At 39.9% G+C, this 18,088-nt stretch overlaps 1 protein-coding gene across 1 annotated transcript in view; it reads left to right on the top strand.

Annotated features, from left to right (window-relative positions):
* The window catches only part of LOC146625880 (phospholipase D1-like), a 49,859-nt gene that overhangs the window by 17,290 nt on the left and 14,481 nt on the right, over window positions 1-18,088 (top strand). The window contains exons 2-13 of the mRNA XM_085362526.1: window positions 8,724-8,894; window positions 8,987-9,147; window positions 9,800-9,939; window positions 10,093-10,198; window positions 10,301-10,366; window positions 10,864-10,922; window positions 11,152-11,244; window positions 12,393-12,545; window positions 12,628-12,777; window positions 15,449-15,532; window positions 17,734-17,815; window positions 17,975-18,085. Of these exons, the coding sequence (XP_085218652.1) occupies window positions 8,756-8,894; window positions 8,987-9,147; window positions 9,800-9,939; window positions 10,093-10,198; window positions 10,301-10,366; window positions 10,864-10,922; window positions 11,152-11,244; window positions 12,393-12,545; window positions 12,628-12,777; window positions 15,449-15,532; window positions 17,734-17,815; window positions 17,975-18,085 (1,344 nt within the window). The 5' untranslated portion in view covers window positions 8,724-8,755. The remainder of the gene's footprint in view (window positions 1-8,723; window positions 8,895-8,986; window positions 9,148-9,799; window positions 9,940-10,092; window positions 10,199-10,300; window positions 10,367-10,863; window positions 10,923-11,151; window positions 11,245-12,392; window positions 12,546-12,627; window positions 12,778-15,448; window positions 15,533-17,733; window positions 17,816-17,974; window positions 18,086-18,088) is intronic.

Below are 18,088 nucleotides of genomic sequence, written 5' to 3'. Positions count from 1 at the left end.
AAATAACAAAGAACACTCTTATATTATCTGAGTAAAGTGTGTTTGTGTGAGAGAGGGCTCAGCATCCTGCCACCTGGCTGGCGAGTGATGCTGTGTGGGGGTAATGGGCCACACTGTACCCAATTAATGTGAGTGCTCAGTGGGCCAGACATAATGTATACACACATCCACACACACACTGTCTGCATTAATCAATTTAAAATACTCTTTTGTTATTTCCAAGGTCAACAGTGGGCCTTCAAGCCCAGTTTCCTCCCCTGATTCTGAGATTTATTACAATGCAGCTCTGGGCATGTCCTCACAAAACAGCCTTAAATGGAGAGGATTTATTCTGCAAGCCCCATTAATCTATAGTCTTATATTAACACAGAGCTCACTTTTAGTTCTAACCTACAGAGAGAAAACCTATAAATCTGCAGGTGGAGGCAGGTACAGACAAGCTGGGGAAGAAAGCAGCCAGTCTTATTGGTAATGTTGTTTTTAGGAGGTGGAGGAGACCAAAATTGGAGCAAAAACTGAGGAATTATAATAGTCAGATGGCCATAACTAGCACTACATATTAAAGATAAGATTGCTCTCGAACTGCTGAATATGTTTGCATGAAATAAAATACTCAGATCTTTTTAAAGTATTAATACAAAGAAAATGTAATGTGTCACTTCTTCAATAAACTGTATTTAAAACATTAAAATAACTTTATGAAAAACAAAGAGGTTAAGGTGGATCTTCTTAGATATATTAATATCATAGGAATCATTATTAAAAGTAATCTGATACTTGTCTTTAATTTAGAAATGATCTAATATCTAAAAAATTATAAACATAATGACACATGATGACAAAAAACCACTGACATCAAGACAAGTCCTTACAATAACTTGTAAATAATGGATGGTTTTGCCCCAAATCCAGCACCCTGAGACAGGAATATGAAATGTTATATTTTTTTTATTTGGTTTGGAGTTGGGACTGTTCAAATTTACCGCCACTTTCAGATAAATGTCAGTGTAACATGGTTTTAAATTGCACTGTGACTGCAAACCTCTAAGTTTAATTAACTTCTGCTAACATTGATGTTACCAACATTGGCATGTTGGCAGAAATAAACCACACGGCTTGTAGACAATTTGTCACAAATACCTGCAGGTATTTAAAGCATGAATGAGTCATATTGTGATATTGTATGTGTGTTATGACATTTATTTTCCACTTAAGAGAAACTGTGATAAGCCTTTGAACTACATAATATTACTGTGATTAAGTAACACATGCTGTGCTATAGGTAGCAGTACAACAACAGGTGGTACGTCAGTCTATTACACAAAAATGAATCCGCACAATCTGGGTTTCACTGTCTGTTCAAGTTTATCCATCCATCCATCCATTCGCTTCCGCTTATCCTTTTCAGGGTCGCGGGGGGCGCTGGAGCCTATCCCAGCTGTCATAGGGCGAAAGGCGGGGTACACCCTGGACAGGTCGCCAGTCTGTCGCAGGGCTAACACACAGGGACAGACAACCATTCACACCTAGTGACAATTTGGATTAATCAATTAACCTATCCCCACAAGCTGCATGTCTTTGGATGGTGGGAGGAAGCCGGAGTACCCGGAGAGAACCCACGCAAACACGGGGAGAACATGCAAACTCCACACAGAAAGACCCCGGCCTGATGGTGGAATTGAACTCAGGACCTTCTTGCTGTGCGGCACCAGTGCTAACCACCGTGCCACCGTGCTGCCCCTGTTCAAGTTTATTTCAAGTATATTTCAACAGATTTGCCGTAACTTTTTCCTTGTGTGCTGAGTATTATTTTCAGATGAAGATTGTTAAATGGCTCCATAGTCAAAGTTGAACCAAAACTTTTTAAAATTCTGATATGGAAAAATTAAGGTTTAAACATCATAAAATAAAACGTTTTAATATTCTTGAAACCAGCGCAGCGAGTTAATTAGATGTTGATTGTTTTACTGGATATTTCAAACCCAGAACATGTCAGATTCAGTTCATATAGAAACTGAAAAGAAATGGCACACAGTACAAGTTTCAGCTCCTCTTTAATTTTTAGAAGTGAAGATTTCTTATTGTGTTATTCCTGCACAGACATGAGAGTGGATGAAAAATTTAGCAGAACTGAAGCCATTTCTGATTTTATTAAGTGTAAAAACTCTAGGCTAAAATTTTCTTTTATGCCATCACACCTCAGATTATTGATTTAATCTGACTGTAGGCCACTTTTCCTCACTTTAGTTAACCTCTCCTTTATTTCTTCCCCTCTTGTTCCATCCCTGCACCACCGGTTCCACCAGCAGCTATTGTTATTGAGACACACCTCAGATACACACTTTCAATCCGACTCTGATGGAGGAAAAAAACCCAGAAACACTCACGATCTTTGTTCCGTAGCTAGTTTGCATAATACATGCAGTGTACTGCGCTTGTCTATCTTTCTGTGAGGACTGTGTAACTTTCTTTGTTTGTGGTGTTATGGTTCAGTAAAGGCCACAGTATTTGCGTGAAATTTGCTTTTAGTTTGCAACTGAACATATAATTAAGAGTGTGTACTTTTTAACTCAGTAGTGTACTAAGGGGAAAGTCTAATATGCAGGATGTACTAGTAGAATCATGATGCTCTACCTTCTTAAGCTTTTTAAATTATTGGGGTGAAAGGTTAGTATCTAATAGCTAAATATAAGTGGTGACAAGGAAACATTGTATATGGACGTTTTGTTTACGTTGGTTTTAAACCAGTTTATCAAACAGCTCAGAGGCCTACTGATTGGTTGTCAACCCTCTGGCAACCTCTGTTGTCTGTAGGTATTCCCTAAGCAGTTGACAAGTTGTTGCTGTAGTCTGCTGGGTGAATTTAGCAGGGTCCTGTGGTTGGTAGTTTGCTTGGAAGATGTTGACTTGTCTGCTTGTCGGCATCTTCCACTTAAAAAGATTGTAAGAAGATTTTTGGGGCAGCACCTTTTTGCAACCCAGCGACTGCTAAACCCCAAGGTACACTTAATCTACTAACCCATGGTTGCCAAATGGTTGCAGACCAGTCTCCAGGCCTGTGTGACTGGTGCTAAATGAATAGGGATGGGTATCGTTTAGGTTTTATCCGATACCGGTGCCAAATCGGTATTTTTGAAACAGTGCTCATGCTTAACGAATGGAGAACACAAACGTTGTCGTCTTATGTTTGTTTTTTTTTTTTGTTTTTTTTTGTTTTTTTTTTTTTTAGCCGTCTTTTTTTTTGACTCCACCGTTGAAAATGGATGGAGATCTTTGACTTTAAATTTTGTCACTGCCCTATGAATTTCGACCACTTTTTCTTTGGTCATTTTAGCCTTTTTGGCCAGAGTGAAGGATGTATCTGCCATCAAACATGAAGACAGCCGCATATAACTACGACGGTGTTTGCTAGTTCACCCTACATGCATTAATTTAATAACATAGTTGGCCTACTCAACGTAAATTACACACGAACAACATTAAGCTACTCGCCCGAGAAGAATGACGGCACGGATACCGGTACCCATTCCTATAAATGAACCAAGCTTTTCAGCCTGTGCAAGCTGTGCGTGAGCTTTTTATGGCTCCTGAAGTGGGGCTTCAGGGGGGTAAGGGTAAACAAAAGATTTGAGAACCATTGCTTTAAATGAGCAAAATTAAATACTTATTTTGGGGCTGAGTAAACAAAGTTTTTCAGCATCTTTTTAATGAGATTTGACAAGTGAGAGGTGATTCTGTACATGACTGCTAAAGGGAAAGCTAATTAACTTATTAGTACATAATTAGTACATAATATCTCAACATGCATACAGTTTATTAGACGTCTTCTCTTGAGACGGAAGTCACTGATTGCATTTCCATGTTCATAAAATTTGACTTCTGACTTCGTGTTGGAAGCCATTAGACGATAGTAAACTGTGGCAATAAAGAAAACTGTACAGAGTCAGCAGAAACACTCATGTCGTAGCAGTCAAACCACGATTTACTGGTAAATTAAGTGTTCAAAGTGTGCCAAGAAAACATTCCCCAGTCTATCTGTATTGTTGGCAACAGCATGGAGTCATCTTTTTAAAGCCCAATGACCCTGCTGTCTGCAGTCTCAGCATAAATGAAGTTTTGTTAGAAGTTTTTCTGTCCAGATTTAGTGAACCGATGCTCTTCACAACCTCCAGTTTCAGAAACCTGACACGGCACTTTATTGTACTCCATCCACCTCAAAGTTGGTGTGTTTGTGTGACGTGAATCAGTCAGGATTGTTTGATAACTATATAACGCTATAATATTTTTTTCTTTACAACATATTTTCAAACTGGAGATGAAATGTTTGGGTGGATGAAACCGACAAATTAGAAACAAAAATCTGCAACTACAGTAGAAATTCACAGCAGCAGAGGACCATAAACACCCACAAAACTCCATTCAATCTTAGTAATTAGAAAAAAGGTATTTTCACATTGAGAATGCACTGATGATCCACGATGATCTCAGTGTCCTTAAAAACTTTATGTGGGCGATCATAAATGCTCCAATAGTGGATCTTTATTTACCTCAGAGATCGACTGGAGACATGTTTATAACAAACATTATTGACAATATTTCTTTTTATATTTGCTCAGTTTCATTAATAATGGTTAATATCTGTCAGTTAAGCTGTTTTGACGGCTCTAACTGTGCAGCTGGTTGTTGTTCAGCGATATTAGTAAGTTACTGCTCAACATGTTGCATTTACAAAACATACTCTGGAAGCAGAAAAAATAGGATTTCGCTCAAATTTGGCACTTTGGGGTGATTTTTAAACCAAAATCAAATGAAACCTGCTCCAGTCTGGGATATGTGTACAGCATAAGTTACCATAGTGATCTAGCTCGATAAAACAGAGCCAGCAACTTTGTGACACTAACCAGTCTGACTGTAAACTGGACATATCTCATTAACCCATAAATCTAGCTTTATAGTTGCACCCCTCCAGGCTCATGCATGACCCAAGTTGGTAACTTCAAAGTTGGTTACTTAATCTGCACTTCTCCTTTAGTAAGTTAGTGCTTAGTGACGGACAGTACAGTTTTTTCTGTTTGTGTGTGTGTGTGTGTGTGTGTGTGTGTGTGTGTGTGTTCGTGTTCGTGTTCCTTCTGATTCTGCAAATGACACTTCAGTGAGTCGTCGTCTTTCCTTCCCTTTCCTACTAGACTTTCAGTATGAAACAAGAAGCTTTGCTCATATTTCTCCTAATATTGCAAAGCAGCTGTTCAGACAGTTTTTCTAACTAAAAATGCAAAGGTCAGGGCTGGAGTGATAATTCCAACGTACTGATGGAGTTTGAATAGCAAATCATTATGTAACTCCTTCATGCTTTAGTTCTGTACTTGGCTGCTGTTTATTTTTTGTTATTGTTTATTTGTGGATAGTTTAATAGGGGGCTTTGTGTGAAATCCTCAAATTTAATAAAAAAGGATTTGGATTAAATCATTTATTTTAAAATGCATGATTTGTGTGTGTGGGTGTGTGTGTGTGTGTGTGTAAACTGTGATGGCTTGCGTGGCTGTGGGAGAGTTGGATTAACGGTTATTTAGCCAGATTTTTTATCTGTGAATAAACATTGCAAGCAAAGAAATGCTCTTTGGGGTTCAGCGGGGTGCGGTTTTCCTGCTTGTGTGGTTGTTCTTGGTGTTTTGTTGGCGCAGGAAGTGAAAGCAGACAGACCACAGTGAAACCAGTTCTGACTAAACCCAAACATAACCCATGTTCTTCCTAAGAATGAGCTGTTAGACTTTGTCCGGCAGGAATTGCATCATAATGTCAGAAATCTGACTCCTGCGTGGTTTATTTTTTTAAATAGAGAACAGTAATGAAGCACAATCTTATTATCGACTGTATTTCTGCTGCCTCTTAGAATGTGCTACCTTTAGATAGACGTGTTTTTAGTCAAACATGATGACAGTTTTACAAATAAGCTTCACACCAGAGACCTTGACGGACCTAAATGTGTGATATCACTGGTTTAATGTTTCTGTTAAAATATAAGCAGAGATGAGGTGAAAGTGAATTAAAAATATTTTTCTTTCTTTGGGTTAAATTTAAAAGGGGAAGTCCTCTGCAATCTGAAGGTATCCAATTAATAAACATATCGTAAATCTAAGATCAATCTTTGTTAGATTTGAACATTAAAATTATTGTTTATGAACAGAGAAAAAAGAAAAAAGAAGGAAATCATGGACCCGGAATTCTTTGCAGTTTATTTAATGTTTTGTTTTGTTTTGGTTTTTGTTTTTTTTGTTTTTTTTTTGAAGGCCAGCCAGGAAGTTGGTTAGCATTGCCTTGGTTCCTTTGATTGAAAGAAAATACCTTTTTTGCAATAATAAAGAAGTTTATCAGTAACATATTATTTGCAACTTAACTGAGATCTTCCTAAAAGCAAAGCACTAACGTTAAACTATAAACTACACCGCATGATGTCAGCATAACCACGAATAACTTCCTATTTTTAGCGTGATGACACTGAAAATGTCTCACAATATAAAAGCTTCATAATTGACAGCTGAGATTTTTACTTAAGCTTCATATTTTTAAGCTCGTCTTAACCCCAGACCTTATTTCAGATGAGTCGGCGTCAAACTTGTCCATTAAAACACATTAAAAACAAGGAAGCTGTGTAGTTATTTCCTGCTTTTAAGCCTCCTCTGCATCACCCTGGAGATGCCCACAAAATGTAATGACGTACAGCATTGAGTTTGAAGTAGAAGCTGGTTCAGGATGATCAATAAAAATGATGGACAGTAAATCAAGCCGTCCATTTTCTTCAAGTTATCTATTTAACAGCCACATTTAACAGGGTGAGAGGTTGGCTGCACCCTGGGCACGTCTGTAGCCTGTCACAGGGCCACCACAGAGACGACTATTCATGCTGGTAATAGGGAGGTCTTGGCATCTCTGCTTGGACTGCTGCCTCCAAAACCTGGACCCATTAAGCATCAGAAAATGGATGGATGTCATATGTATCATAGTAAAGCAAGGTGCTGGGTATATTAAAAGCTATGGAGACTGTGAGAATTCATTAGGGGCTCCTGTGGTGGTTCTGGAGGTCAATGTCAACTAGTGTTTAATTCTTATTTGCTCACATGAAAACTGTATACAATTCAGCACACATCAAGATATTTATAGAATTACAGCATGCTGAAAGATTTACGGCATCTTTCAGTTCAATGTTTGAGTTTTATAGCCCACAACGATACTATTTTTCATTCTTATTGAACAAATCTCATTTTAGGCAGCAAGCAGACACGGTTGGAACATGAGTTGGGGGTCAGTGTTCAGCCTGAGGATGTGGTGGAGACCAAAAGTTGAGCTAAAAGAGAGAAAATATCTGATTTTGATTCGTGTGACCTAAACCCAACAGTTAATCTGTCATCATTGCTAAAATGTTTGCAAAAAAATCTGTGGGACAATCCCAAAAGGTTGATTCTGTTCATCTGGACGTAGCATTACATCCAAATGCACAGAATCAACTTTTCGGGATGTCCTTCCCTGGATAATTGAGCATGCATCAAGACTGTGGAACAATCCTCTGACCACAGGCTGATCACCTGATAAAATAAAGTTCACACTTCACCTGAAAGATCTTTAAACATTACAGCTTTAATCTAAGTGGGCTTTACTCAGCTCCAAACGGCAGATAGATGGAACCTGGATATGATAATGTGGATGTTTATATCAGTGATGTCAGTCAGGATTTCAGGATTGCCACACGGTAAAGCATTGCTTTACTTCAGAAACCTTTTCTCGTGCTTTCTTATAAGCGCTCTTATCCATTTTTTAACCTCTATACACATCTTTTCTTTTCCTGGATTCCTCTTTAATCCCCTTTCTTGTACTACAGCCTACCGGTCCATTCTCCTCCTCCTTTATTCTCCCGCAGCGGCAGTTAACCTCACATAAGACACTAATCCAAAGATCAGGATTAACAGAGGAGAAGCACAGGAAGCACATATTCCCCTGTACAATTGTATGTGTTAGCATGCGGAGCAAGAGTTGGGGAAAAAAAGGAAAAACAAACAAAAAGGGGTCAGTGGTGTTCACGTGTGCACTCATGAATGAAGAGGATTCACTGGAGAGGATTTTCACACAAACTGACCCAGAAACATGAATGTGAAGAGAAATGCTGTGCGTGGGTGAAACACACCAGTGAGCTTGTCATGTTGGCTGGATGACTCATCCAAAATTTGGGATGTGGACCGGGAATTTTGCATAATTCCAATTAAGAAATTCACCTGAAGTTCTTTTCAGGCAACATGAAATGATCCATTTAATGAACTGAACTGACCGTCAGACAGGAACTGTAATGGGTTTAGAGCGCTCTGATGTTGGTCGCTGTGCTGCCGTTAATGATACCCTGACATTTCTTTTCAGTGCACAAGCAGCGAGTGGTTACATGTTGACTCTGAGATCAAATGTTTCTCTGTTGGTTTAGACCAGACTCAAGGCTTCCTGATTATTTTCCCCCCACAGCAACTGAACCTGAAGTCTGTAATAAGCAATTAATGTCAGATAAAGAGTTTTAAAAACACATCAGAACAGGATTCTTAGAGCTAGTTTTATCCACAGAGACGGTTGCTTTTAAAATCTAAAAGTTTAATTGGCACATTCTGATCTGTTTTACTCTAGATGACCACATCCAGTTTTGTTCCTTATCTTTGACTTAACCACCATATTCCCTCATTACCTGCCAGGTGAGCCCCGGGCTCCAGACTGAGTGCTAGCTATGCTGCAGCAGATTGAGCCATCGTCCAGCACCCTGCAGCTGGTTGCCAGTGATATGAGCGACATCATGGACAATCTGGACACCCGCGATCTCGATTTAGGCGATGGAGATTATGACACGACAGACACCAATGCACCTGGTACCTGCCATCACTGCACTCTGTACAGGTGTTTCTCTACTTGTTGTGTAAGCGATTTGTTTGTGTAACTGTTTATATTTTTTCAATAGCAGAGGGTTTGCCTTTTAAAGAGATTTACAACACAGTGGGTTTCAAGGAGACAGAGGCCAAAGTCTACCTTTCCTCTCCCATCACTGTCAAAATCCTGGAGGTGGAGCGTTTCACCTCAGTTCAGGACCGCTTCAACCTCACCACGCAGAGGAGCGTCAACAAGGTGAAGAGCTTTTTGTCACTGTAGGGAAGAAAATGCATTTAGCCGTACACTATACATGAAACATGGAGGTAGCCACTGTGACGTCACAGTTTGAGCCAGAAGGGACTATATTTGTAGAAGAGGATGGTGTGCTAAGCTGCAGCTAGATGGTTAGCAAGCTGCATCTGTATATTGTGTGGATGCAACACAGGCACAGATACCTGCTGATTAGGGCTAAGCAAGAAACTGGGTACCAGAGTTTTACTTACCAATACTGTAACATAGGTGATGGGTGAATATCTGTCCATTAAAATGCTCTTAAAAGCACCAGCAGTAAAAATGCACTGAAAAGGTCCATTTTAGTAACTTGATGTAGCTGAGGTTGGGTGTAGCAGCAGCTGAGATGGCATCTACAGTCATGGATAAAGCAGAAGAAGTCATTATTCCAGTGTCCCAGGGAAACTTTTAGCTGCTTAGGAAAACCAGGTGACTCGATTACTTAAAGATTCCAACAACGTAGTAAAAGTTGGCAGTTTATCAACCAGAAACAAAAGAAATGATGTCAAAATTTTAGACTAAATCCCAAACTTTATTCTAATCCCATTTATTTGATGAGCTTTTTGAAATGATAAACACTGAATGTAAATAACTGGAGGCCCTGCTGTGTGTGCAGTCAATGCCAGCTGTGTATAAAATTGAGATGAAACATGGAGAGTTTACATGGTTGGTGAAGAGGAAGGAGAAGCACTTCATCGATCTCCACAGAGAACTGAGAACATACAAGACCTTCATGAAGATTCCACTTCCACGCAGGTACCTCAGTGCCTCCTGTGCCTATTCACAGTTCATATTTTATCTTCACTGTGCTTTGCAGAGCTCATTTTTCTGCCTGTATTTCCACTGCATGTTCTTGGATTTGAACACACAGCCTCCTAACAAAACTTTATTTTATTTCTCTCTCTGCAGTCACACGGTGAAGAGGAACATACCGTTGAGGAGTGAGGTGAGCCAGATCCCAGAACTCCCCAGAGGAGGCGATGGCGAACTGGACAGAGGAGTTTCCAGTCGAAGGGTAAATTGCTCCTGATGGCCGATATTTAATTTTATGGTACCAGATTTATGTACTACGTATATTAAATTGTACTGAATATTTCTCATTGTTTCCTTGATCTAGAAACAACTGGAAGATTACTTGAATACTGTGCTAGCGATGCAGATGTATAGGAACTACCACGCTACGGTAAGGACACAAAAGTTACAAAGTAATTACATTCTGCTCATTTTCAGCTCCATGTTTTTGTTTTTGGATTCTATCAGAGTCACTTTGCATAATTCACAGTTCCAAATAATCCTTCTTACCTTAAACTTGGCCCCTCAGTTTTAGGTCCAACCCCCTCTAAGCCAACTTCTGATTGGCTACATCTTGCAAACAGGTTTAAGTAAGAAGTGGGCAGGGCTTCTTTATCTAACATGACCGGGTTAAAAAAGAGAGAAAGAAACTGAGTGTTTAGAGTATTCTGGAATCAGAGCTTCATTTTTAAAAACTTTGGCAATGCTTAATATGAACATCCACTGTAGTAACACTGTACATAATAGAGAAAAGCATAACAGTTAACCTTGAAAGGTTTCAATATATTTTGGAAAACACTGACGACCTTTTCAGGTCAACTTAGAAGATGATAAGTAGACAACAATCTTGTGAAAGTGAGTTTATAAATATTTTTGCTTGATTTTCAGATGGAGTTCATTGATGTTAGTCAATTGTCTTTCATTCACGACCTGGGACCAAAAGGACTGTAAGAATCATTTGTTATCAATGTGTCAATTTTTCACTGAAATCTTGCACTTTAAGAAATATATCCAGTGAAATTCTGAAATTTCTACTCAAAGATGGTGTAGGTGGGGAGTGCAGGTTAAAGTTGATGGCAAAATATTTAATCTTGTCTTGCTTTGTATAATAAGGTTCTCCTAACCAGTCCTTTCTAAGTATTTTTCTATATTATGAACTGTCCTTTTGTCTTTTAGAGAGGGAATGGTGCTGAAGAGATCCGGCGGCCATCGGATCCCCGGCATGAACTGCTGTGGTCGCAGCAGAATGTGCTACCGCTGGTCCAAACGGTCAGTAAATAATCAGGATTCTTACAGGATGTTTGCTTAGCCTTAATAGTCTTGGTCATTTTCAATGTGAGCTTGTGATATGTCACAAATACACAGCAGCTTAGGTAAAACAGGAAATGATGGGGAAGCTTAGAGACATCTTACCGGTGCATCACCTCGTCTATGCAGAAGATGCAATGCTGTATTTATTGGCTGTTTAATCTGAGGAAAGGGTTCAATTCTTGGGGGTTCTGAAGTGAAAAGTTAGTACTCGATTTAAGAAAAACATTTGAATCTATCTATGTAGCTGACAAACCAAACGTCCTGAAGATGAGATTTAAATATAAAGCATTTAAAGCAATGTTTTATGTTATGCTATCTTATCTGGAACCTTATCTGTACAAACCTTCCTTAGATTTATACTTGAAATTAGTGTTAAAATCACTGTAACGGTCTGCAAATTGTACAACTGCAGTTCAGAATCGTTAACGCCTTGGATACGGAGTAAAATGCTGACACGTCATTTTAACAGAGCCTCTTATTAATGGCAGGAAAGAAGGGTTAACAGGTAAGTCCACTAAACAACAAGAGGAAACGTTGATTAGGATCGTCAGTGTTGCCACAGCTGACTGACTCAAAAACAGTAAAGTTCTTTCCATTTAGCTTTAGATTCATTTTCTTTAGCAAACAGTAGAATTCACCTTTGATTCTTTTTATTTAAATCCTTCATCTTATTCCCAGGATGTGCATCATAAGTTAAATGCAAATCCACACTCAATCACGCAAGGATAGGAACTAATTGCATGAACTCCTGGGTGTGAAATGGTGAACAGAAGAATATTAATATTAGAAACATTGCTCTGTGTATTTGTTGCGCTTCATAGGGGGTTTCCTGAACCATCCTGCTTGGTTCATTACAAGTAGGAAGAGTTGACATTTAACCAGTTAAATATGTGGCACGCCAAATGGGGTATTTAACCTTTTTAAAATGCCGTGATCCATCATAACAGATAAACATTTTGAATCTAAGAAGCTCGTCAGCTTTATTTATTTATGTATTTATTTTAAAGGGGAGCCATTATGTTTACATAAGCCAAATGGTGTTTAAGGAAGTATATGACAATAAAAAAGTTTTACTTAAAATACTGCCTGTGTGTGTGTGTGTGCAGCTGGTTGGTGGTGAAGGACTCGTTTCTGCTGTACATGAAGATGGATTCAGGCGCCATCTCCTTTGTAATGCTGTTTGACAAAGAGTTTGGCATCAAGATGGACTCCAAGGACACGGATACCAAACACGGCGTCCGTGTGGACAGTCTCTCCAGGTCTGCGATGGCTATTTTTACTGCTTATGTTCAATATTTTAAGGCTTGAAGAAAATCAGAAACTGAAGTAGTGTTTGTGCAGGTCTTTGGTGCTCAAGTGCAACAGCTACAGACATGCCCGCTGGTGGGGTCAGTCCATTGAAGGCTTTGTCCAGAAGAATGGCTCAGCCTTCCTCAAAGATCACCGCTTTGGATCTTTCGCTAGAGTGGAAGTGAACATCCCTGCCAAATGGTAACCACACTTACTCTTTCTGCTGTAGTTACACTCACATTTGACACCTTAAAACCCGTTATTTAACATTCAGATCACTTCTAGTCAAAGTAGTTTCAGTTCCTGAGTCACATTAGACCGAGTTAGGGATACACCGATCTACATTTGTGGACTGTGCATCGGGCCGATCTTGTTGACAGACTCTTAGACGATTTCTTTATTTCAGTTCTTTGTTGTTCTGTGTTTACTTCAGTTTAAAAGCAGCAAAACAATATAAGAGAACCTCAGTAATGGATACCTCCAAAACACACATCACTATTCTGCTGCAATAGGTAAATGCATCATAACTGGAAAGCTCTCAGCGCCTGATACAGAAAGTGAATGCAGAGCTGTTAAAATGCTATTTAATGATGCTCTCAAGTGAAAGAGTGAGTGAAGGCTGCAAAGTTCAGCTGCAAGTGAACACATCACCATTTAAACTGAACTTCTGGATAACAGCGGGTAAAATCCACTGCCATTATAAAGCATTACAGTACAGTTTCCATAAAAGCAAGCGAACAAGATGTGGATACAGGTCAGTTTTTTCTTCACTGCTGTGACGCTGATGCTTCAGGCAACTTAAAACTCGGCAGCAAGCAGACACAGTTGGAACTTAGAGATTTAAACTTAAATGGATACGAGCTGATCTGTGTATGAACTGAGCTTCTTTTATTTATTAACAAGCAGTAAAAAACAGCCTCACGTCTTCCTCTTAACCTTAAACTGAAGCACTTTAGTGCCAATCACCAGACCCAGGATCACTTTAAAAAAAAGTCTAGACAATACCCGGTCCAGCTGGCACAGTGTGCAGGTTAGTGTGTGTTTGTGTACTTCTGCCTTTGTGGGAACTGCTTTGAGGTTTAGACTTTAAACATGAGGACATTTATAGAAAGTGATGAGCCACTTTTAGAGATTTAAAGACTGTAGCTGCGAGGTTACACAAAGAAAAAGCATTATGTAAGAGGCAATCCTCACAAGGTAGATGCACAAATGTGTGTCTCGCGCTGGAGTAACCCGACACAAAGCAAGGGAAAGTGAGACTCACCTGCTCATCACCTGTCCTCCCGCTGGGGAACCCTATACCATCTGTGAGACACACTGTGAGTGAGTGTGTGCCTGCTGTCAAGAGCATAAGGATTCAACAGGCAATGGACAGATTGAAAAGTGAGAGGAGAAGTGTTCGTTTCATTTTTCTTTCTGTCCAAACAAGAGCAAAAAGCATCAAACACTGCAATGAAACCAGAGGACGGCTAAAGCTGAAACCTCGGAGGCTGAAAAATGAACCTAGTGCTCAAGTTCCAATAACTGCAGGTCCTCTAATGTCCACTGGGGCTGGCTTCAAAAGTGAGTCAGTTCCCTACAGACTCCCATGTTAAAATGCCTAATTTTACAGCAGAAGTAAACATGTTTACAGCCTCCTGCAGAAACTGTTTTGTCTCTTAGACAGGATCAAAGGTCAGGGAAAGCTGGAACAGCTGGGTTTGAGGAGGGATGAGAACACGCTCCCATTCTCTGTTAAACAGAAGACAGAGCAATCAGCAAGTTTTCCCACCTGGTGCACGAGAGAGAGAAAAACGAAGAAGTGAAGTTGGAGGAAGGACATGAGGAAGGGTGTGACAGGGAGAGGGAACAAAGAGGAGGGAGGGCAAGAAGTGCACGTCAGGCTACGTCGCAGGTTATAATTCAAATAGCACAAGAAAAAACTATTCCTACTCTGATTCACTCCTCCTACATAAATAAAAAAGTTAGCACTCCACTCACGAGTCAAATAGAAATAAAAGCAACTTAAATAAGAGTCAATCTCAGCGAGTTAAAGCAGCAGACACATCACAACCTCCGCAGCTGTGTCTTTGTCAGAGAAGGTGGACAGATGGTAATTACATGCAGGAGGAGATGTGAGGATAGTGTTGCAGTTTAATTCAGCATGCATGGCTTCCACAACATCCTACAGCAGGGGTGGGGAACTCCAGGCCTCGAGGGCCGGCGTCCTGTAGGTTTTAGATGCGTCCTTGATCCCACACAGCTGATCTAAATGGCTAAATTACCTCTTCACCATGTCTTGAAGTTCTCCAGAGGCCGGATAATGAACTAATCATTTGATTCAGGTGTGCTGACCCAGGCTGATATCTAAAACCTGCAGGACACCGGCCCTCGAGGCCTGGAGTTGCCCCACCCCTGTCCTACAGCAACATGATGACCAGTCAGGTTATAGATAAGTGGGACCCTTCATCAGGACCCTGATTAGAAACCCCTCCAGGCTCGACTCATAACTCATAATCCCCCAGGTTAAAATCAGCTGAGACAGTTTGGAATGAGTTGGAGTGCAAAGTAAAGGAAGGACAATTCCGTTTATGAAGGGCACACCTTCAAAATAAAAGAATCCAGAATATTTTATAATTTTATATGTGGTGAACTAGTTCTGATGCCTTCTGTGTTGTTGTTCACAGTAGGAAAGAAAATAAACAAAGTGTTGAATGGGAGAAAAAAAACAGATTTCATGGACGTCTTGTCTTGTGCTCCTTCGATTATTTCTTTTTTTTTGTACTTTTTAATATGAAATTTAAAAAAAAAAACTGTTTTGGACTGATTTTCCCATTTTGAGAAGGCGATGATTGAAGTGTAATTTGTGGGTTTGTTTGTGGTTCTTCTGAAGGTACGTGAACGGGAAAACATACATGGAGGATGTGGCCAATGCTCTCGAAGAAGCCAAGGAGGAAATCTTTATCACCGACTGGTGGTGAGTGTTCAGCGCACACAGAGCTGTGAGTGTGTCTGTGTGTGTGTTTCATAGTGCACTGAGTGCATGTGGCGGTCACCTCTAAGAGAGGTTTCTGGTCAAATAGATCAGTTACAGTCTAGCTACTGTTACTTACACACACACACACACACACACACACACACACACACACACACACTAACTCTACAGACAGTATTTGTTTTTATAAATCAGTCTTACCACTAAACAAAAATACTACATTTTACGTGTGTGTGTGTGTATATATATATATATATATATATATATATATATATATATATATATATATATATATATATATATATATATATATATATATATATATATATATATATATATATATATATTAGGGGTGCAACGATATTGAACCGTTCGATACAGTGCTTTCGGTTCTGTACGCATATGTATCGAACAATACAACATTTGTAATTTATTTTATCAACTTTCCTTCTGACGATGCTGTCTGTGTTGAGCGCTCAGTGAATCTGTGTTCGACTACTCCGCCTAGGCTGCACTGTCGAGCGCAGATCCACTGAGCGCTCCACACAGACAGCATAGTCAGAAGGAAGAGCGCAGGGCAAGCTAGCGAGACAGAAGTTAAGCTCTCCTTACAACATGGACCTCCCCCACCCTCATTCAGATCTGGCGTTTGGAATTATTTTGGTTTTCATGTGACGTATGACCCTGAAGGTAAGCGAGTCATGGACTAAAGTAAAACAGTATGTTGGATGTGCCATGCAATGCTCAATTATATTGGTGTGAACTAGTGTGTTAGCGCAGTTAGCTCGTTAACGTGTTGGCCGTCTAGCCCCATGCACGGGGCGATCGGCGGTAGCTCGTTAACGGAGATTTGCCGTGTTGTGGCGTTAAGGTCATTTCAACGAGATTAACCTGAAAGCACTAGTGGGAACACAACGAATATGACTGCACATTTACGCCGACATCATCCTAGTGCAAAGACAAAAACAACAAGCATGCTACTAACTTTAGCCGAGTCATTTAGACAGCTGTTAGCACATGATTCTCCTTATGCTGCTGAGAATATAGCCCAGAAGAAGCGGATAGTATAGCTTTTATTTTGGAAAGAGACATTTCTCTGTAATAAACTCTCTTTTCCAAATATGAGTGATTCCTCAATCAGATACAGGGCTCGCAATATCGTTAGCCCGACGTCCCGGAGCTAGCGATTTTTCCAGTCGGGCTACCAAAATCTATCTCTTCCCTGCCCGTCGGGCTATTGTAGGAAAAATATATGTCAATGCTTTTGCATTCTTTCAGAAATGTAGCTGGGTAATTATGTCATTGGCATCGGTGAGCCACTGTCAATATGTGACATATTGAAATCGCGTTTGAATTTGCGCTTGTTTTTTTGCTTTCACTTTGCAATCGTGCGAACTGTGTATAGAGAGCGACAGCACTGATCTGTGAGTGATGATAATTTGTGCACCAATTCCTCTGACATCGTCTTATTAATCGTTAGCTTACTATGCAAACATGACAAGTGAAATCTCCCGCAGCAAGCTTAAACATGTGAGAGGTTGATCGCGCAGAGAATCGCTGAGCTTATGTGAGTGCGTGTGTAAAAGCAGCAGGAGAAGTTATGACAAATCAGACTATAAGGCAAAAAGAAAGTGCAGCTTTATGGTTTCATGGACAAAATAATTTCTGTGGCTGCAATATGACGAGCTAAATAACCGGGGCTGCACATAAGTGGTCCGCAGGTGCGCATTCGCTGTCAAAATAAAAAACACGCACAAGGGTTAGGGTTAAATTTAAAAACTGTACTTTTGAGTTAAAATATATATTTATAATTTTAATAAATGACAAATTAAAAAGGCATGAACATTTTTTTTGTATCGAAAAAATATCGAACCGTGACACCAAAGTATCGAACCGAACCGAACCGTGAATTTTGTGTATCGTTGCACCCCTAATATATATGTATATAAAAAAATAAGTGTGTGTAAGTGTAATCAAGTATCCTGGAGGCCGGAGTCCGCAGTTTTAAGTCTACTGGTATGCTTCTGGATTAGCTAGAGAGGAAGTAAAGGGAAAGAGAAAAGGGAAACCAGAAAACAAGCAAAGTAAGGAACAGAAAAGATGAATGAAAGGAAAGGAGGAGGAAGCGTAACAGTGAGAGTGAACTGAGGGGAAAAACCTTTTTGGCCTGTTTCGTCCCGCAGGCTGAGTCCAGAGATCTTTTTGAAAAGGCCAGTTGTTGAAGGAAACCGATGGCGTCTCGACTGCATACTAAAACGCAAAGCGGTAAGAAGGACGTTTTTCTTAGTTTTTATAGCAAAAGTAAAGCTGTCATGTCAATTTCTCCATATTGATATAATACAAAGTATTTTTCCCTCTTATTTCATCCGAAAGCTAAATTTAAGGTTGTGTCCTGATTCATTGTTTCCCTGCTCTCCTCCACAGCAACAAGGAGTTCGAATCTTTGTGATGCTCTACAAGGAGGTGGAGTTAGCTCTGGGCATTAACTCAGGATACAGCAAGAGAACACTGCTGCGCCTCCACCCCAACATCAAGGCA

Source organism: Diplotaxodon limnothrissa, linkage group LG9 (genome assembly GCF_057381915.1).
Source record: "Diplotaxodon limnothrissa isolate DT_005_m linkage group LG9, D_limnothrissa_male_GT1.1, whole genome shotgun sequence".
Classification (NCBI taxonomy): Eukaryota; Metazoa; Chordata; class Actinopteri; order Cichliformes; family Cichlidae; genus Diplotaxodon; species Diplotaxodon limnothrissa.
The sequence above is the reverse complement of the archived record's forward strand: the minus strand, read 5'-3'. Positions and strand labels throughout refer to the sequence as shown.